The sequence below is a fragment of the Triplophysa rosa genome, linkage group LG10 (genome assembly GCF_024868665.1).
Source record: "Triplophysa rosa linkage group LG10, Trosa_1v2, whole genome shotgun sequence".
NCBI lineage: Eukaryota > Metazoa > Chordata > Actinopteri > Cypriniformes > Nemacheilidae > Triplophysa > Triplophysa rosa.
Genome location: NC_079899.1, coordinates 1,567,103 through 1,589,177, shown reverse-complemented (window position 1 = coordinate 1,589,177; position 22,075 = coordinate 1,567,103). Strand labels below are relative to the sequence as shown.

At 41.0% G+C, this 22,075-nt stretch overlaps 1 protein-coding gene across 4 annotated transcripts; it reads right to left on the bottom strand.

Annotated features, from left to right (window-relative positions):
• Window positions 1-21: 21 nt before the first annotated feature.
• olfm4.1 (olfactomedin 4, tandem duplicate 1) lies at window positions 22-21,299 on the bottom strand. 4 transcript variants are annotated; one of them, XM_057343568.1, is made up of 6 exons: window positions 20,005-21,299; window positions 1,825-4,097; window positions 1,588-1,743; window positions 1,296-1,508; window positions 1,015-1,162; window positions 22-946 (listed from the first exon to the last, which is right to left on the bottom strand). In XM_057343568.1, exons 2-6 carry the CDS (start codon window positions 1,873-1,875, stop codon window positions 147-149), a joined length of 1,368 nt encoding a protein of 455 aa, XP_057199551.1. In that variant the 5' UTR covers window positions 1,876-4,097; window positions 20,005-21,299; the 3' UTR covers window positions 22-146. The 4 variants fall into 4 exon arrangements, with proteins under 4 accessions (XP_057199551.1, XP_057199553.1, XP_057199554.1 ...); XM_057343570.1 differs by having other exon boundaries at window positions 1,825-2,056; XM_057343571.1 differs by having other exon boundaries at window positions 1,825-1,995.
• Between the last annotated feature and the right edge of the window lie 776 nt (window positions 21,300-22,075).

The following is a 22,075-nucleotide window of genomic DNA, read 5'->3' as shown; positions in this document are numbered from 1 at the left end:
AACATAGTCTTGAGAATGTGAGAATGCTTAGAAGAGTTTATTAGAGAAACAGAAATAGAAAACATTCTGTGCTGCTCTGTATTTATTAGAAGAGCTGAATGTACGATGATTCATAATTCACACTCAGGTTTTTACAATGCTTCATCTCAGTTAAACCAAAGATGATAGTTAACATAGTAACCGTTGTTGTACATGTAAAGTTTCTGATCCGTGGGGTTGTAGTCCAGATAAACATAGAAATCCTGAAACTTCTCAAACTGAATACTAACATGTTTCTCCTGTCCGGTGCGAGTGTCAAAGGTGTAAAAGATCTCTTCAGTTTTAGAGTCCACCGATCGAGTGGCGTACAGAACCCCGCAGATCATGAACGCGTTACCGACAGATGGTTTGAAAACACTGGTGTGCCAAACCCGCTGGAGCTCAAATGAGTCTTCATCGATCTTCCCCAACACCAGTTTACCATTGGAAGCTTCTGTGGCGTAAGTCACCCACAGTCCAGACTCGTCCGCTGCAAAGTCCAGGTTCTGATTGGAGGAGTAATGGTACGAGAATCTGTTGGTCGCTTCCGGAACCACTTTGGTCTGGACGGTGGAGCTGGTCAGGTTGTATTTGGCCATTCTGAAGGGATTGTTGTATTGGTAATAAAGAGCGTTTGATCGCACGATGTAATTATTTCCGCTGCCTCTATAGTCGTATCTGTTAGCGACGTAAAGCTCGTGCGTGCCGAGGGCTTGTCTCATGATGAGTTTATAATAGTCGGCGTAAAGTGAGATTCTGCTGAGCAGAAGATCTGAAGAACCGGCGTACCAGTACATCTCCTCCGATCCGGGCAGAGGGATGGAGTCTTTGCCCCAGCCTCCGTACTTGAACCCTGCGTTCAGATTGGCGTTCAGCTGACTGATGATGGGTTTACTGATTCGTTTAATTCCGCCGTGACTGCAGGCTCCTGAAATAAAGCACATGAGTTACAAATACAGATGTGAAACAGAGTTGACGTCGTTCTGCAGAACTCACCGATGTTTGGATTGAAGATTTCGTTGTGCCGTCTCTCGCACTCCACCAGTTTCTGCTGAAGTTTGATGTATTCTCGACGCGTGACCAACACGAGGTTTTTGTCATATGTGATCTCCAGACGAGTCAACACCGAGATCATAATGGTGATCTGTTTTCATCAAAACAACATCTGATCACCCAACAGTATTGACAGACTTGATAAACCAGAGGAAAACGTTATTGCTCAGATGTTTCTCCTTCATAGCTCATATAGAGACAGAGATGTGTTGAGTATGTGTTACCTGTTGTTGTATGCTTATAAGCACAGAAGATGTTATTTGTATAGACGCCTGCAGCTCCACAATGAGAGCCTCCACCTGTTTGATCTTGATCTTCACCTCCTCTATCTGGAGCTCACTGTAGGAGTCTGGATCGGTCTCCATCAACACGATGAACGCCGTCAGATTTACTATCTTCTCTACATAGACCTGTAGCTGAACTTCATACCTTTCCACCTGTACGAGAACCGTTACAGTTTCATCGTATATCTCACTAGACGCTCATATGATTTGAGTTCTGAGGGTTCTAACAAACCTTGTTAATCTCTATCTCCAGTTTGTGGTTGATCTCCACCACCGTGTTCTCCAGTGAGACGAGTTCTCCCATTGGGAACGTGGTGTTGGGCAGGAACGCCTCACAAACACATTCTTCATTTGGGTCGCTGGTTCCATTGGTCCAGGTGTCCAGTGCCTACACATCAGTTATTCTTCATTACCAATATTTTAAAATCATTTTCTCACATTGATTTTAAGCTTTAAGCAAATGTCTTACCGCGTGGACGGCAGAGCTCAGAAGAAGACAGGACAACAGTGTGAAGATCATCGTGTGGGATGTTCTGTAGTAACGTGACTCTCCACCTTTTAAACGTCTTCATATCTGAACATCTGGACCTTTCCCAGCATCGCCCTCAGACAGCTCGTGATCTTCAAACACACTCACATCCTTCACATGTCAGAGCTGGACTCATAATCTTCATGTCATTAATGTAGAACGTCAGCATGTGCTGTCATTAGATAAAAAGACAGTAAAGAGAATAATGTTCTGTCTGTGCCGTATCAGTAAAATATTACCTGGAGGTTTGTGTAAAATACCATTTATGATGTTGACCAGTGCAAACTCATCGCTCCTGTATCGTATCCAACATTTAAATTCACATAGTTATAAAATCATCAAGTCATAGTTTGTGGAACGACCAAAAGGCTGTTCCATTTTCTGTGCGACTCCTAAAATGTGAGATAAATTAATCTTGTAATATAAATAAACAACAAGTTTTAGCATTTAGCTCTATCAAAGTTACTATAGTTTTGTTTTCAGATTTACTAATATTTTTATTATATGTTTAGCAATGTGTTTTTGTCATTTTATTTATTTGGTTATTTACTATATTGTTATAATAAAATTAAATTTCGTTTTAGTTTTAGTTTAGGTATTGTTTATGTTTGGTTACTAATTTGACTGCCTTAACTAAAGTAAGTGAAAATTATAAATGTAAAAGTTTTACAAGCCATATTTAGGCCAAAATGTTATTAGATTTCAATTAACAGAAATATTTCAATAGTTTTAGTAAACTACAATAACCTTGAGCTCTACCAGTCAACCCTGTTACCAAAACAGGTTTACTATCAAGTAATGATTGTACTATATATTATATTGTAATAGCTAATATTAAGAAAAATATATATCTTTAAATGTAAATCTACTGTATATCAATAACTAGTTTTTTGTGTATGACAACCCAGTCTTGCTCTGTGTATTGTCGACGTACATATTACTTCCTGTCTTGTGGCATGTTTTGTAGTCCTTTGTAGTTTTTCCATGTTAATTAGTGTTCCCCAGGTGTTTCTTGTTAAGCTTGTTTCCCTCTGTGTAGCTCTTGTGTCTCAGTTGTGTTTTGTGAGTTCTTGATGTTTCACTGTTTGTCATGTGGATTACCAGGTGCACGTTCAGGCTCAAACCGGTCAACAACGTTTTGCTACAGTTTCCAGATTGAACGCCATGTTTCCTGAAAACGGTGTGCAACGAGGTTTGAGATATGTTTGGTCTTGTTTGGTGGGTGTGTCATAAATGTCAGCCCAATCAGTCATAACATGTATATAAACCACGCGGTATTAAAGGGGACACATAAGGGACACGGACACGAAAGGGCAGAGAAGAGACTGTGTGTGTTATAGATGCAAAGGAAGTCATGCGCCCGACAAATGTAAGTTTTAAATTGAACTGTGTCATAAATGTGGAAAGCGAGGACACATTAACAGAGCACGAAAATCCAAGAAAGTGGTGCCGAGTGGACAAAAAGACCCGTTCAGAGGACACAGTGCGGAGAGGAAGGAAGTCACATCTAGTTAGAGAAGAGGAAGTGAGTGAGTCAGAAGATACAAGTGACATGAACACAATATACTGTGTATCACACGATCTACCTAAAGTGGCTCCTATCACACAGAGGTTAAAAGTGAATGGCATGGATAATGAATTTGAAGTCGACACAGTGTTGGTGTTACAATCATCAGCAAAGAGCAATACTCAAAGCTATGGAAAGAGACAGACACGACAGAATGGAAACCGTGCAACCTAAGTTTAAAGACTTACACATGTGAGAAGATGGGTGCGCTAGGTCAGGTTGTAGGAACAGTGCAGTGTCAGAATTTAGAAAAAAAACTAACCATCCTTATATATGTCATGACTGTGCGGGAACAGAGACAGCGGAGACTCAATTGCGGGAATAAATAGAAGGCTTTATTGAAAGTTCAACAATAATCTCCACCACGGGACACCGGTCTCAGCCACGGGAACCAAGGGAGAGAGAAACCACTTCGGGAGAATCTGACTAGAACGGCCCACAGGAACCACGTGAGTCCGCGGGGAGAGGACTCGACCCAGAAGAAGATACTGAAGTAGACCCAGTCCGGGAGATTCTGACCCTTGAAGGGAGTGCGTGCAACGGGGGGAAGCCTCGACCCGCCGGCTGATTCTTGCCAAAACAGATGGTCGTTGGTGAAGAGATGCCGGGGTGAAGAGAGCAGGGAGATCTGGGACGCCAACGGGAACTAAGGGGAAACCAATCTTGAGAACTATAAAGAGGATTAACCCTGAACTAAGGGGAAAACCAACTAACTACAGGTATCATTAGGACAAGACTAGGATGGATCAGAAAACGACTGCTATAAACACACATGTAACATACAACGATCTGACACAGGACAGTAGAACAGAAGGGAATATAAAGGGGAAGAAATCAAAACCCAAATGAGAGACAGGAGGGGAGAGAGATGAGACACTGATCAGACAGGTGAGGGGACTGAAACAATAACGAGGAGACAACATGGTAACGAGGGGGCGGGGTCTCACCACAATCACAAGAAAACGCATGGCAGGCTGTAACCCCACCATGTGCTCAAAAGAAACAAAACATCTACACAAGAGAAGAAACAAAGACACACTAAACAGGAACCCTGACAATATATCCTTAATGCGTTAGTTTACCCAAAAATGAAACCGCAGTTAATTTACTCAATCCCCAGTCCCCCAGTACATCCAAGATGTGGGTAGCATTATTTTTTCAAGAAGATATGTATATGAAGATGGTTGAATTAATGAAAGTCAAATTAATAAAAGTCAAAAACGCTTATAGGCCTACATGCATTACAAAAGTAATCGCTGCCCCTTGACGTTAAACTGGCGTCTTATAAAGCGAATCAATTGGTCTGTGCAAGAAACTGCTATTATCACAGATATGGCTATTATCGCATTTTCGGGTGAATTCCAATCCCTTTGAAGTGCAAGTTCTGGAGGGAGATGAACAGTTGTTTTCATAAATATCGAATCGAGTCCAGGCATTTTCCATTGCACAATGGAGGGAATCTTGGAAAACATGCGGCATGTCACAGTTTACCTGGATGCCATTTTAGTCACAGGAGCCAGTGAGGAGGAACATTTTAGGAATTTGTAAGAGGTATTGAGTCTCAGAGGAGCAAGTGCGAGTTCGTGGGGAAAGAGATCATCTTACAGGGTCACAAGATCAGTGGTGCAGGTGTGGAGTCATTCGCAGAAAAAGTCCAGGCCATACAAGAAGCACCGTCAATCGGTGAGTGAGTTGAAGGCTTACTTGGGACTATTAAACTATTATCACAAATTCCTTCCTAGCCTGTCTACCTTGCTAGCACCACTAAATGCACTATTGAGGAAAGAGACTAAATGGACCTGGGGTTGTGAGCAGAAAGAAGCTTTCGAAAAGTCAAAAAGTCTTCAGCTATATTAGTGCACTACGATGTCAAGAAACCACTCATTTTGGCTTGTGATGGTTCCCCCGTATGGGGTGGTCACAGTGTTGTCACACAGAATGGAGGACGGACCAGACCGCCCAATAGGGTTTGTGTCATGTCCAGTGGACTGTGCGCCGACATGTTGTGCAGAAGCACTTCAGGTGGTCCGTGTTCCAGTCTCAGCTCGTGGTCCTTTCCACGCTCCTGTTTTCCTCTCTCTCATCCCATAACGTCCTGTCTCACTCTCCACTGTCCAATCTATATAAAGATGCAAAGGCCAAAAAAAATAGAAATTTCGCCAATGCCTTTATGGGAGACAGATCACCATAGTAACGGATCACAAACCACTGATCTCCTCGTTTAATGAACTGAGGGAGGTGCCACAAATGGCCTCACCACGCATTCAACGATGGGCGGTGGCATTGTGTGGATATGAATACACCATTGTGTACAAAGCCGGCAAGGAACATAAAAATGCAGATGGGCTGAGCAGGTTGCCTGTGACAGAGAAAGGAGTGGAGACTCCAGCAGAGGAAGAGAGAGTCCCCTACTGGAGGAAAATGATGTACCACTTGTTAAAGCAGAACAGGTGAGGAAGTGGACAGATAAAGATGCCGTCTTAGCGTGGGTGCAGGAATTTGTTTCTCAGAGGATGGCCAAAAAAAGTCTGTTTTTGGAGCTTACATGAAGAAGGAAGAGGAACTCTGTGCAGGGAGGCTGTGTTTCGTGGGGGGCGAGGGTAGTAATTCCGCCTCAGGGACGTGCAGCCTTGCTGAAACAATTACACGCCAATCACCCAGGCATCACCAGGCTGAAAGGTTTGGCACAAAGCGACATGTGGTGGCCTCAGATGGATGCAGAGATAGAAGGAATGGTAAAGACTTGCGCCATATTTCAAGAGAATAGAAATTCTCCCCCTTGTGCATCCATGGGAGGTACCCAATCTTCCCTGGAGAAGAATTCACATTGACTATGCTGGCCCGTGGATGGGTAAGATGTTTTTGGTGGATGCCTTCTCTATATGGATGGAGGCGTACCCATTGAATTAGTCTAACTCTACAGTAACTATTCAAAGTTTTAGCCAACATGGAATACCTGAAATTGTGGTGTCCGACAACGGCAGTAGCTTCACAAGTGTGAGTTTCAGGAGCTCATGGCCCGTAATGGAATCAAACACATAACCATAGCGCCTTATCATGCAGTGTCCAATGAATTGGCTGAAAGGGCAGTGCAAACGTTCAAAAGTCTGATGAGAAAGCGCACAGGAGATTCCATGGAGGTAAAGCTTGCCAGAGCATTGTTCAGCTACAGGATGACATCACAGTCAACTACTGGAAACCGCCTGCTGAGCTATTGTGTGGAAGGAAACCGAGGTCCACCTTGGATTTAATACATCCAGACTTTAAAAGTCAAGTTCAAGAAAAACAGGTGAAACAAAAACAGTATCACGATCAACATGAGAAAGAAAGACATCTGACGGAAGGTGACAAAGTGTACATTAAGAATATCAGTTGGGGCCTACCTGGATTCCTGGGACAGTTCAAAAGCAAACTGGACCTGTGTCGTGTACAGTCACACTCGGAAATGGTCAGGTGGTGCGTCATCATATCAATCAGGTGAGGAGCAGGCATGTTGCATCGCCAGAGAAACCACCGGTGTGTGAAGAGACACTTAAGCAAGATGAGGACCAGCTGAAATGTTCTGCTAGTGTTGGACTTTCCAAAGACAATAAAGTGGAGCAGAAAGAGATAGAGCCCACCAAGGTGACTTTGTCAGAGTGTCCACAGGTGGAAGAAAAAACTAGGAGGTCCACACGAGCCAGTAAAACACAGAGTTACCTGCAGGACCATGCTTATAGAAGTGAGCTCCCCAGCCACAGGGCAAGAATCATCCTTGAACTCACTGGGACGGAGGTGGTCGACCCGAAGTCCCTAGTCAGGTATTGTTGATGGACTTTGTTGGGAGATGATAAAAAAATTAGAAATGTGAAATACTTACAAATGTGAAATACAATGTGAATGTGAACTGCTTGAAAATTTGAAAGACTGTGAAGAGAACAGGCTAATTGTTCGATGTGTTCTTGAGGTAAAACCGTGTTATAAATGTGAGATATACAGTTAAAGGTTTTTGAAAATAAGAAATAATAGTAACAGTTGACACTGGCAGTTTGTAATAAAAATGGTTGACATGTATGACAACTAGTGTGATCTGGGGGAAGGAGGGGATGTAGTAGATGTTAATGTCATGTGTAATCTAACCACTAGAGGGCATGACTGCACTGTATTACCTTTTCCGTTGGTTGAACCTATATAAAGTGGATTAAGAATTGTGTATCTAATAATGAATTACCCTGGTTTTGGATTCCCAATTTAATCTTTAAACTTTGTGTTGGCCTTAAATTTTGTATCGTCCTGTAATTTTAAGTGTAATAAGTTACCTATCAAACTTTCATAAACAGGCTCTAGATTCCTGAAAGATTGCTTTTAAACATAATTTCTCCCCACACACGTGCATGCTTTGGAATAACAAAATCATATTGTCCGGAACCAAATCACTCTTTTTCAAGGAATGGGTGAATCAAAATATCTTTTTAGAATTTACAAATTAAGCACTGGGTGGAAGTGATTAAACAACGAGTCCAGGCAATGACTTATGGGAAATGTAGTGTGAATGATTGTCCGGTGCCCTCTGGTGGCGCATGAAGGGCACTGCAGCATATCATATCATCATAGGTCATATGCCCAATTTAGATGTACAACTGTTCATGTTATTTACATAATAGGCTAAAATGTTTATTGTTTTACATTTGCTTTTATCCAAATGCTTTATCATGGCCATATAACAATGTTTCTGATGTGTAGCTGATGTGGACGATGCAGAGCGACGCATCAAACATGTTTCTATTCTTCTTCATTGTTTTTTGTCGTTTATTTTCAAGCTGTAAACTGTGTCCCTAGTGTTTTTGTTTTTTTGCATTGTATCTTTCATAACTTTTCATAACTTTAATTAAACAGATGTCATAAGATCAGTGTTGGGTGTAACTAGTTACTAAGTAATTAGTTACTGTAATTTAATTACTTTCCCCTTGAAAAAGTAAAGTAAGGGATTACTCTTATTTTTTGTGTAATTTAATTTCAGTTACTTATGATGTAATTAAACTAAATACTGTGTGTAATATATGTGTGCAATAGTGGAATTGACATCAAAATTCAAAGTCTAACTTTAAAACCTGTGCTTTAATGTATAATTCTCACATTTATAATTAATAATATTACTTTCTGTAGTTTTATATCATTTATTTGAATGAATTAAAAGAGCCGTTTCATGTCTATCCTTGAATCACTTAACTAATCAAGGTTGATATAGGATATAGAAAGTAAATAGTAATAAGTAATTAAATACTTTTTGGAGAGAGTAATTTGTTCAGTAATCTAATTACACTATTGAATATGTAATTAGTAACTAGTAATTAATTACTTTTTCAGAGTAACTTACCCAACACTGCATAAGATGCATGTTCAAATAAAGATTTTTCAATGTTCTCTGGTGTTGTTTTGTGTTATAATTTAAATGTATTGCCCATAAAAGTCTTTTTAAAATCACACAGCAAGTGGAAAGTTTTTCCATCCATTTTTGGAATCCAGCTACCAAACTTTTTGGTTGATGGGTAGGGTTATTTTTCAGAGGCTGTTATTTATAACAATTTAATATAATTACTTATAACTCAACACTATAGCTCATTTATGTTGCTTAATAAATTGGATTCATTTAGCTAATTGAGAAAAATATTAATTACTTATTTAAATGTTTAAATATATGTTTCCTTCAGTGTGAAGGGACGGTGAGCAAGGAACAGATTGCCAAACACAGTATTATAATTATATACATATAATAGTGTTTTTTTTTCTTTGGTTTGGATTGTTGTTGCTCTAATCATTGTTAAATTGTTACCTTTGTGTACACATTTGTTTAAATACGTATATTAAAAACATAGAAAACATGAACTGAGGACATGGGCTAGCAGTTTCTTCAAAATCTATATTTAAACAAAAGATAGATACAGCTTTCGTTTGTTTATTTATTTTATTTTGTAATATCTTGTGTTTGTGCATGCAGAGAGAATGTGCATTCTGGTAACATTCTGTAATGCATATTTAGTCAGTGGATTGTGGACTTCAGGAGAAACCCCCCTGCACTCCCCCCTCTCACCATCATGAACAGCACCGTGGCAGCAGTGGAGTCATTCAGGTTCCTGGGCACCACCATCTCTCAGAACCTGAAGTGGGACAATCACATTAGCTCCATTGCTAAAAAAGCCCAGCAAAGGTTGTACTTCTTACATCAGCTGAAGAAGTTCAACCTACCACAAACTCTATTAAAACAGTTTTACTCAGCTGTCATAGAGTCTGTCCTCTGCACATCCATCACTGTCTGGTTTGGCTCAGCCACAAAGTCAGACATCAGAAGACTACAGAGGACGGTTGGGACTGCTGAGAAGATCGTTGGTGCTCCCCTGCCCACCCTCCAAGAGCTGTATACATCCAGAGTGAGGAAAAGGGCTCAGAACATCACCCTGGACCTCTCACATCCAAGCCATCATCTCTTCACAATGCTGCAGAGCACTGAGCACCAAACAACCAGACACAAAAACAGCTTCTTCCCTCAGGCCATCTATACCTCTTGAACAGTTAAATGTTGTTACACACCGTGCAATTAATAACTCTGTGCAATAATAATTAAGTACAATATTAATTATATCCTCCAGATAATACACTATCTACTTTTATGCAACTTTTTCTGTAAATTATATTTAATTCATTCTGCTGTATATAGCACATACCTTGTACTACAATAGTCTGTTCTTATGTTTTACTTGTACATATTTACATACATACATAGCTTTACACTCTCTATATCTTTATCTTATGTTTATTGTATTGTATTTCTAAATTTTTATACCCATAGGCCCTTATTTAAATCATTGTGTACTGTATTCTATTGTGTTATGGTCTCTGTGTACTGTTGTTGCTGTTTCTGTGTACTGGATGCTCCTGTCACCAACATAAATTCCTTGTATGTGCAAACACACTTGGCAATAAAGCTCTTTCTGATTCTGATATTTGCATGAATAAAATGGGAAATGTTGACTGTGTGTGTTTAAGTACTAGAATCAAAGTCCTTTATGGGCAATACATTTAAAACAACCTTTCATGTCGTTTGTTCTTTCTTCTCCTAAATTGCCTTTAGCTCACAGGAAAACACCCATAATCAACACCTCATAGCTGCTCATTGTTCTTTTGATTTGCTGTAAGGGTCTTGACGAACATAAAACAATCTTTATTTGAACATGCATCTAACAACATCCAAGTTTAATTGCGGTCAAAGAAAGTTATGAAAAGTGTGAAAGTTACCATGCAACAACAAAAAAACAGCAACTAGGGACACAGTTTACAGTCTCATCAATGTGTAGACTGGTGCATGACTAATAATCCGATGTTTGATGAAAGTTATCTGGTTGTTATGTAAAGAGAATGAACGTCGGTCACTTTAAGAGTTATGGTAAATAGGAAGTGGCGTTGACGCTTTATTGTAAGTTGAGGAAATAGAAGTTGTTGCTGTTGTTGAATAGAGAAGAAAGGAAACGGTTTGAAATGAGTCGTCTTTTCAGACAGAACATTCTCCTTTGTCACGGAGTACAGTGGGGATTAGGCTTACTATTAGTTTTTAACAAGTTCGAAATCTATGTCTTTGTCTAAATGTCTTTGTTCTGATGAACACAGAGAAATATATTTGGAAGAATTCTTATAATCAGACAGATTTTGCCCCCGTTTACTCCAATGGTAGTCAAAAGTGCCCTAGAACAGTTTGCTGTCCTACATTCATCAAAATATCTTCTTTTGTGCTCAACAGAACAAATAAATAAAATAAAGTCATTTGTCCTATTGGAGTCACTGGGGTGCAAAATCTGTCTGGTTATAAGCATTCTTCCAAATATATTTCTGTGAGTGTAACAGGTACTGAATGTAACTTGTTTATTTCATGTATTAGAATTACACAAAGTGTATTTGTTTACCTGATATTCTGTCTGTGTGCGCCTTTCCCTTTAAATATTCTGTGAACGGTGTTTTGCGTAACTTCCTGTCTGTTCACCTGCTCTTCCCTTTTCACACTGGCTGTGCATGGGAGAGGTAGGTTCCTGTTGAGCTCCGACTAATTTGTTGTATTTGTTTAAAAGTCATTCTTTTATGCTCGGTTTTGGTTATATTGGGGATATTGTCTCGTGTGTATTTTATCAGGGTTTTGGTATACTTTCATTTAATTTAACATGTCGGTTGTTTAACCGGTGCATGTGGAGCACGTGGGCTAAATGTTACACATCTTTTCTGTTAACAGAGGGACAAAAGGGCAGGACATATGTAAGACTGTTTTATTATTTTCCATCAGGTATGTTACAATTGTCATTTGTTATTTGTTTTATGCTATTTTCTGTTCACCTGCTCTTCCCTTTTCACACTGGCTGTGCATGGGAGAGAGGGACAAAAGGGCAGGACATATGTAAGACTGTTTTATTATTTTCCATCAGTGATTAAATGAAGAGTCGAAACGTTATCTGATGTCCGAGTGGTTACTACCCCATAAAAGAAAAAAAACACAACGCAGAACTACACCGGTTACACGTGGTGCCGTGACCATTCCGGATCTTCTGATCAGCGCTTCGCAGATCGCCGTGGTTGCATGACGACTCGCCATTTTACCTCCCAGGCCTTCTTCGCCGCCTTTAAGGGTGGATGCTACATGCTAGCGGGACTTCACGGGTCTATCTGTTTCATCAGAAAGGAACGGTGAACAGTTTGAGTTTCTGATCAACGAGCTTTCTCTCCGGAACACTTTTATTCGTCTTGGATGTTTGGTCACCGAGAGAGACTGTGTGATTTGGACTGCGTGTTACTTCAGCGGCATCCAGGATCGTATCCTTTATCCGATCAGTGCATGTTGAATTGCGTGTGATGCTTTTTGATCGTGAAATGGTGGATAATTGCCTTTGAAAAAAGAGACAATATTTTATTCCTGTCGCGAAAAGTGTGAACAATTGTATTATTTTCTTTGAACTGTACTTGCCATATTTATCCGTGTTGGTTTGAATTTAACCGTATCTTACGGGTAACGTATGTGTGTGATTTCGTAGTTTAATTGAGGTTTTTCAGTTTGAGTTGAAATTCAACAGTAGTCATTTTTCATGTTTTATGTGTTTTCACTTTGGGTTTGAGACATGTTTGAGGATAATAGTAATGACGATTTCAGCCCTATGAAACAATCTAAAGAAACGTTCTCTATGGGCAGGGGCAGTGGGCCTGCAATTTATCACAATGTGGGGGTGTCTGAAATTAAATCTCGTTGTTATGGGAGAGGGAGAGCGTTAACTAATGTGGGTCCAGACTATATGCGCACTGTTGATTCAGCTATTGGTGCTTCTGTAGGCCCAGCAGCTAGCTCCACCCCTATCTCGCGCCTGGATAATGAACGTGTAATTTCTACTGCGGCTTTAGGCAGCATAATTTCAGATTTGGCTCAGAAAATAGGGGAGAGTATTTCAGCCAGCCTTAATATTGCGCACCAACCCAGCCCAGTACAGCCTAGTCATCCTCGCCAGTCTCAGCACTCCGGTGAGTGTATTGATTCATCTAGTCTGAAGGTGATAGTTCAGCAAGATTCAGCACCTCCACCATTCTTCAGGGGCGATAAGAGTGATTCGTTTACAGTCCACGAATGGGAAGACATGATGTGCAGTTACTTAAGCAGAATGCAACGCGACACACAAACGGATGTTTCTGATCTCATCCTGAGCAGACTAGCTGGTAAAGCGAGAGATATTGTCAAAGTATCCCTGCGTAGTCGTCCTGAATTGAGTGCCAGTGAATTTACAAGTGCAGTATTCGACATTCTGAAACGCAACTTCAGTGAGTTGGCTTACTCTAATATGCCCATGGCTGATTTCTATAGCACCATCCCGAGAGCGGATGAAAGTCCTATGGATTACTGGATACGTCTTAACAAGGCTATAGACGTTGCTGATGAGTGCTTACGCAGACGTAATAAGAGTGTGGAGGATCCCGCCGCAGAAACTGTCATGATGTTTGTTTCACATTGTCCAGACCCACGTCTTGCTATGTATTTTCAGTTTAAACCAGCTGAGAAGTGGAGCGCGGCTGAGGTCCAGGAGCGGTTAGACAGTTACCAGAGAGATCTAAAGAGAGCTTCATCGAGGTCGCAGCACACAATGTCTTTGCCAGCTTGGAACCAATGCACTACAACGGCATGCCCTGACCCTATGTCCAGTTCTCCAAAGCAGCCTGCTTGTACGTCAGTCCAGTCTTTGCCTCCTGTGAGTCAGCTTAACCCCAATGCCATTCCGTTCTCTCCAGACACCAGTTTTCAACATATGGTTGGCATGATGGATAAAGTCCTGTCTTTGTGTACTGCTTCTTTGACTTCACCTAGTCATGTTCATTCAGTCAAAACTCCAGTCTTCAAGACCAATGTAGATTCTGCTTGTAGGGTCTGTAAATCTAAGGAACACACTACGTTCATGCATTGTAGACGTCACAGACTATGTCGTCACTGTTTCAGTCCTGGTCATTTCAAGAGTAATTGTCCCAAAGCAGCGTGCCCGGTGACACCCTCAGACACCGTTCAGTCAAACTGAATGGCCCATGTGATGCGAGGGGTAACATGGGCGAGTTTAATTCAACTTCCCTCAACGAAGAGACAGATGTGCAAAGTGTTTTCGTGAACAGCTGCAAGTTATTACCAGAAGATAAAACTGTTTTATATGTGGGGTCTCAAAGAGTCAGTGGGGCTAGTGAGTTGTTTTATGCTCCCGTGACAGTTAGCGGCCGTTTCACATTAAAGGGTTTGTTAGATTCAGGTAGTATGTCCTGTACGCTTAACGAAGAGAGTGAATCCAAGTTGCAAGCTGCTGGTATTCTTCCAAATCCTCAAACTGTACCAAGTAATGTAGTCCTTGTTGGCTGTGGTGGCCTTACAGTTCAGCCAAAGTGTACATACGACTTGGAAATTGAATGCTGTGGATTTAAGTTTGCTGTTCCAACTCTTGTAGTGCCTGGACAGAGAGACGAGTTCATCATCGGAAGCAACGTGATCAAATGCATGCTACAGACGATGAAATCTCATGATAAGTACTGGGAGCTTGTTTCCTGCAGTAATACCGATCCTGAGTGTGAGCAATTCCTAGAACTTCTAAGCTGCATTTCCCGATGGTCTGGTCCTCAGCAATCTGATCAACTCGGTACTGTTAAACTCCGCCAAGCAGTCACTCTCCTTCCCAGGCGTGAGTACCTCGTTTGGGGTAAACTACCCGCGAATGTCCCTGTTTCTCTTGGCAGTACTGTGATTGTAGAGCCTACCACTGCGCGTTCGGCTCCTAAGAACATTCTTGTCGGGCGTGTAGCAACACCAATGTGGGGTGACCGATGGGTACCAATGAAGATCCTTAACCCTAATTCAACTTCAGTCACGCTTCGCCGTAACTCCAAACTAGCTGACGTTTCTTCCTGCTTAGCTGTCGAAGATTTCACTGTCATGCAAGGATTGAGTAGAACCCATTCCGACGTTCCTAAATAAGAGTCCCTCGACGCTGCCTCGCTCACCGATCCTGTTCAGTTGCTGAAAGGCTATGGTTTGAAAGACATCGACATTGATGGATGTGACGTTTCCGAGATGTGGAAGAGACAAATGGCTGCTCTTGTTGCATCTTACCAGGATGTTTTCTCAAAGGATAAATTGGACTGTGGAGAAGCTAAAGATTTCGTGCATAGGATCCGTCTGTATGATGAGCAACCTTTTCGCCTTCCCTATCGTCGTATCCCTCCCGCCCACTACCAGAAACTGAGAGAAGTGTTGTCTGAAATGGAAGAGAAAGGCATAATCTGCAAATCTATCAGTGAGTACGCTTCGCCTCTAGTGATGGTCTGGAAGAAAGACGGTAATCTGAGGGTGTGTACAGATTTCCACTGGCTTAATGCTAAGACTGTGAAAGATGCCCATCCTTTACCACATCAAGCTGACTGTCTTGCAGCTTTGGGAGGCAATGCCTTTTTCAGCACCATGGACTTAACTTCTGGCTTTTACAACATCCCTCTTCATGTGTCTGACCGACGTTACACTGCCTTTACAACTCCAATGGGGTTGTACGAGTATAACCGTCTTCCTCATGGTCTGTGCAACAGCCCTGCTTCTTTCATGTGTATGATGCTGATGGTGACCTTAACTTTTCCAGTCTTCTCTGTTACTTGGATGACCTGTTGGTCTTCGCTCCTTCTGAACAAGAGGCACTGAGACGCTTGGAAACTGTGTTCACCAGACTGAGATCCAGCAACCTGAAATTAGCTCCTAAAAAGTGTCACTTTCTGAAGAAGTCTGTAAAGTTCTTGGGCCATGTGATTGATGGTACCGGTGTTTCAGTAGACGAGAAGAAAGTGAAAGTTATCTCAACTTTTTGTAAAGGGGATCTAATGAAGGAAGATGGAATTACACCTTCGCAAAAGAAAGTCAGATCTTTCCTTGGTATGGTCATGTACTACCAATCCTTTATTCCTGGTTGTTCCCGTATCGCCAGACCCCTGTTCAACCTGACGGCTGGTAAGAAACGTTCAGCTAAAGGTCCTGGTGGTCGTAAGAGAGCAGGTACTTTTCGAGAGTTAACTCCTCTGGACTGGACCCCAGACTGTGAAGTAGCCTTTGGAGAGCTAAAAAGAACCCTGGTAGACAGTGTGGTGTTAGCCCATCCTGATTTCGAACGCCCATTCCTGCTCAGTACTGACGCTTCCTTAAATGGCCTAGGTGCTGTTCTATCTCAGATACCTGACGGTGAAGACAAGGCTAGACCTATAGTGTTTGCTAGCAAAGCATTGAACCACAGCCAAACAAAGTATCCCGCACACAGATTAGAGTTTCTTGCTCTGAAATGGGCAGTGTGTGACAAATTCAGTCACTGGCTTAAAGGACATGAGTTTACCGTGTGGACGGATAACAATCCGCTTACATATATTCTGACCAAGCCAAAGCTGGATGCTTGAGAGCAGCGTTGGGTGTCAAAACTAGCCCCGTACTCATTCAAGATCAAATATATTCCTGGAAAACTCAATGTAGTCGCGGATGCACTCAGTAGAGATCCGTTTGTCAAGCCTGTCAGTCAGCGACTTCTATCAGAGCCCTTTTCTACACTGTTAAGAGAAGTGCAAGGTGTTGAGGTTGGAAATGTGCAAAAAGTGTTCAGACTTACTTGTCACCCTCAGTCGCTAAGATCAGATTCCCTTGACGTCAGCTTTAATGTTTCATTGTCTGCCGATGACGTGTCTTCAGTACTGTCTTCTTGTGATGAGTGGGAAGCTGGAACGGCATTGTAGAGCAACATCAGTCGCGGAACATCTTAACTCTCTGATCAGTGGTGACGAAGAAGTGTTTCATTCCTTTTCCCTGACCGACTTGCGAGAACATCAGCACAAAGATCCTGTCATTGCCAGAGTTTGTCATTATGTTAGCAGAGAGCGCAGACCATCAAGACGTGAACATGCTAATGAGAAGCTGTACGTGTTACGAATTCTGAAGCAATGGGATAAACTTTCAATGCTTGATGGAATTCTGTACAGAGTTATTAAGGACCCGCTCACAAAGCACAAGAGATTTCAATTCGTCCTACCGGAGTCTTTGAAATGTCAAGCACTTTCTGGCATTCACGACCTAGCTGGTCATCAAGGACAGCCACGCACTTTGTCTTTAGGCCGTCAGAGATTTTTCTGGCTCGATATGGAGCGTGATGTGAGAGATTATGTGAAGAAATGTCCCAGGTGTGTCTTCAGTAAAACTCCTGAGCCTGCAGCTAGAGCCACCCTGGAGAGTATCAAGACAACAGCCCCGCTAGAACTCGTGTGCATCGACATTTGGTCTGCTGAGGATCGGCACAACAGATCTGTGGATGTTCTAGTTATAACGGACCATTTCACAAAGCTTGCTCTTGCATTTCCATGTAAATATCAAACTGCGAAAACCGTAGCAAAGAAACTGTGGGATGGCTTCTTCTGCGTCTATGGATTTCCCCAACGCATCCATTCGGACCAGGGAGCTTCATTCGAGAGTGAACTGATTGCTGAGCTTCTCGAACTAGCTGGCGTCGATAAGTCCAGAACTACACCTTACCACCCGATGGGGAACGGTGGTACGGAAAGATTCAATAGAACACTAGGCAATATGCTCAGGTCCCTTCCACCTAGGCCTAAGCAGAAGTGGCCACAGCTGGTACAGACCATGACTTTTGTGTACAACTGTACAGCTCACGAAACAACAGGCTTTGCCCCGTTCTACCTAATGTTCGGCAGAGTACCGCGGTTGCCAGTTGACCTAATGTTCCAGAGTGTTTTGAAGGATAGTTCAGTTTGTGACTACGACCAGTACGTTCAATCACTCATCAGTGATCTCCAGTCTGCTATGGCAGTTGCCCAAGTCAATGCTGCTCAAGAGCAAACACACCAGTCCGACCAGTATAACAAGAGAGTCAAAGGTCTTCCTCTAGCCATTGGTGACCAGGTACTTGTGACGAACAAAGGATGTAGAGGTAAACGGAAACTTGCTGACAGATGGGAGCCTGTTGTATAAACAGTCATTGCCTCGAAGCCGTCCTTACACATCTATAGGATCTGTGACAAAGCTGGAAATGAGCGTACAGTGCACCCCAATCTCCTTTTGCAAGTGAACTTCCTGCCTTTACCTGACTCGGACACAAATGATTCAAATCAAGAGAATGCTGATGCACCTGCCTACAGTGACCCTCCACAGTCTGATCCAACACGCTCTGGTGACTTAGTCGCACAGTTCCAAAGTGATGCTTGTTCCTCCGTTGCTGAAGTTACTCCTACAGATGTTGATCAGAATGAGGCTGTGGAACTCTCACGAGCAGAGTCTATGTCCAACATCTCCGGTGTAGCTACTTGTGGTGATGACCGTACTAGTTCATGGGTGCATTCTCAGTTGTCCAACCAACCAGAGCCAAGGTCACATCTTGCTTTGCCAGTAGTTGATGACTATATGGTGGCTAGTGCTAACCCTTTTCCCCAATATCCAGTTCCTGACAGTGTGGTGGTTACACAAGGTCCCGTAGCTGATCTAAATGCAGCAGATCGTTACTCTACCAGATTTGGGAGAGTTATTAGACCTGTACATAGATTAATTGAATCTATGGTTCAACTCGAGAGCATATTAGGTTTAGATTCTGGGTCTACGGTGATTCATGTTTGAATGTATAACCTGTGTTTTCAGTAAATTTGAAACCGTCATGTGAGTCCATGTAATTTGTGGACATTATGTGGGTTTTATTTATTTTATTCATTTTCTATCCTTTTCCAATGTTTAAATTGCATAACGTGTATATATGGTCAATGTGTACAAGGTGTAATGGGCACCTTTGGTATCTGTGAAATGTAGTGGTATTTGGCCAATTTCATTACATTTTTATCCCTTTGTTGGGTAGCTTTTGTTGCTGTTGTTCTCACGGTTTGTTTAGAGTGGGGACCATGTTTTTGACAAGTGTAAGGTTTTTCTAATGTTTCATAATTTTGTGTAATTCTGGGGGGTGAGTGTAACAGGTACTGAATGTAACTTGTTTATTTCATGTATTAGAATTACACAAAGTGTATTTGTTTACCTGATATTCTGTCTGTGTGCGCCTTACCCTTTAAATATTCTGTGAACGGTGTTTTGCGTAACTTCCTGTCTGTTCACCTGCTCTTCCCTTTTCACACTGGCTGTGCATGGGAGAGGTAGGTTCCTGTTGAGCTCCGACTAATTTGTTGTATTTGTTTAAAAGTCATTCTTTTATGCTCGGTTTTGGTTATATTGGGGATATTGTCTCGTGTGTATTTTATCAGGGTTTTGGTATACTTTCATTTAGTTTAACATGTCGGTTGTTTAACCGGTGCATGTGGAGCACGTGGGCTAAATGTTATACATCTTTTCTGTTAACAGAGGGACAAAGGGGCAGGACATATGTAAGACTGTTTTATTATTTTCCATCAGAGTGATTAAATGAAGAGTCGAAACGTTATCTGATGTCCGAGTGGTTACTACACCATAAAAGGAAAAAAACACAACGCAGAACTACACCGGTTACATGTGTTCATCAGAACAAAGTAATTTATGCAGATTTGGAACAACTCGAAAATGATGACAGAATTTTCATTTTTGGGTGAAGTACATAGAGAACGTATTTTGAGCAGGGGGTGCTGTGATTTTTTATTTTTGCTAGGGCAGAAGTTATGACTGTGCCATGGGCGAGCATCTTAGTTTAATGTTAATAAATAACGGAGGCAAAAATGAGTTGCTGCCGAGAAGAAGGATGCCAGTGTGATTATAGGATACAGCATAAAACAAACACATAAACGCATGTTATATGTACTGTATGTCTATAGCCAACGCACAATCTGTTGTATGAAACAACAAGCTGCGCAGCAGCATCTTAACCACCCAAACATCAACCTATAATAAACCATGCGCAAATCAGTCACGTGATTAAACACAACTGCACGCTGCACGGCGACAACACATAAATCAACATTATCATTACACATTCTGCCTGTACACCTATCAGTCACAATCTCAAATAAAGAAATAACTGTCTTACATTACTGCTGGCCTGCATGCAAAACTCCGAAAGTGTCCTTTCTTTCTTTCTGGGTTGACGCTGCTGAAGTCCTGCATGACGACATTAATGTTCGTTTTTGCCATTTGGACAAGACCGCTCGTGACACTTGACGTTCACTAACGCCGTGACGTCATGACTTGTGTTGTCATTGTAACAAAACAAAAACAGCAACGCTATTAATGTTTTCAATGGATATTAGTGAATAGACACATTTATAAAATGTATTATATTTATTTTTGATAAAACATTTTCATTTACGGAGTGTTTATTTACACTGAGTACAAATAGCCCGTGTGACGGTGTTGCCTGGGCAGTCTGCACAATGGAGACAGTGTGTGTAAATAGGGTTTCACGGATTCAGTAAGGGAATAAACCATTTCTACATATTAATTATTTAATTTTGTGCACTTTGTTTTTTTTTAAAGCTAGAGAAGTAGTAGTACTGGGATAGGGAGAAATTGTTTTGTTAAATATCGTTTTTCTGTTCTGTTAATCTGTTATTGTTACTATTTTCCAGTAATAATTTGGTGCAAAGTTCATGTTTGCAAATACTATTACAGTAATAAATAAATATATTTATTTGGTTTAAATTATGTCCCGTGTTTTAACATCTACATGATTAATTAGCCTACAGGTACATTAAGAACACAAATCACAAAATATTTTAGTGGTCATGAAAATGTATTCAGATTTAGCATATTAATGATGCATTCATCTGATAAATCATGACATTTCATCTACAGGAATTAAGTGTAAGTTCAAGTGAATGCTTCTAAAATGTAAAAGTATTGGTATCGGCATCGATATTGGCAATACTGGCCCTGCATTTACTTGCTGTCCGATCGATACCAAATTTTACAGTATCACCCACAGTGGGCGGTCCCGACTCCACACGCTAAATCACATCATGCACATAGATGGCGCTGTCCCCATTTATGCAATAATTTAACATCTTTTCACTCGCCCAAGGCAGCAATGCTTTTTACACTAACCGAAAATATGAAACATTATGCAATAATAACACTAACCATCTCTCTTTCTCTCAACAGGTATTGTTCTGGCTTTTGTTGAAACTAGTGACTTTGTATTAGCACCTATTGCATTATTGCTCCTGTATGACATATCGCTTATTGCTCCTTAAACTCTTTGTAAGTCGCTTTGGATAAAAGCGTCTGCTAAATGACTAAATGTAAATATAAATTTAATAACAGTGTAAATCATTATAATTATAAAAAACTATTAAAATGATGGCAACTTATTGAGATATTAAAGCCCTACACCCCAACCTTATCCTAAACCTAAACTTTATGAATAAAAAATAATTTGAAGTCTTAAATCAATTTTATTGAAACAAATGCCTTCATGATCTGTAATGTGATAGAAAAGGGTAAGAGCGTTTTCAGCGTGAACTGGATTAGAATCCGGGCCTGTACCATGAAGCCGGTTTAGGTGGCTAGCAAGGTAAATTTAGGATTAGTTTGCGCCAACCCTGGGTTTTAGGTACCATGAAAGTAACTCATCTTTAATCGGTGTTCATCGCCATGGTAATTTACGCGATGCACTGGATTAGAGATCTCGCACCGAAAGTGAACCAATCAGCGGCGAGAAAATTTACATATAAGTGACGCAAGTAACTCAGTGCGTGTTACAATGGCTAGTTATTTTCAATAATGTTTAATAAAATAAAAATACTAATATAAAAATATATAGATACAGTATATATTACAAATATAAAATCAAATACAATAGTTACTATTATCGGTTAAATCTGATTTTAGAGATAACATTTGCTGGCTTTCCCTTACACTCACATGAAACTAAATGTATTTATATTCCATTCTTTTACTGTACTACACACAATATGTTTTTCTTTGCACTGTACTTTTTACATTCTTGTCTGTGATGCAGAACATCTAGGAACACTTTCAGTTTCACTGTGTTGGGACATTTATCTTCTTTGTCCACTAAAGACACCTTCTATTAAACAGCTACAGTAGGACACAGACAAAGCCAAACATTGACAGGTGACATCACATATCTGTGAACACTG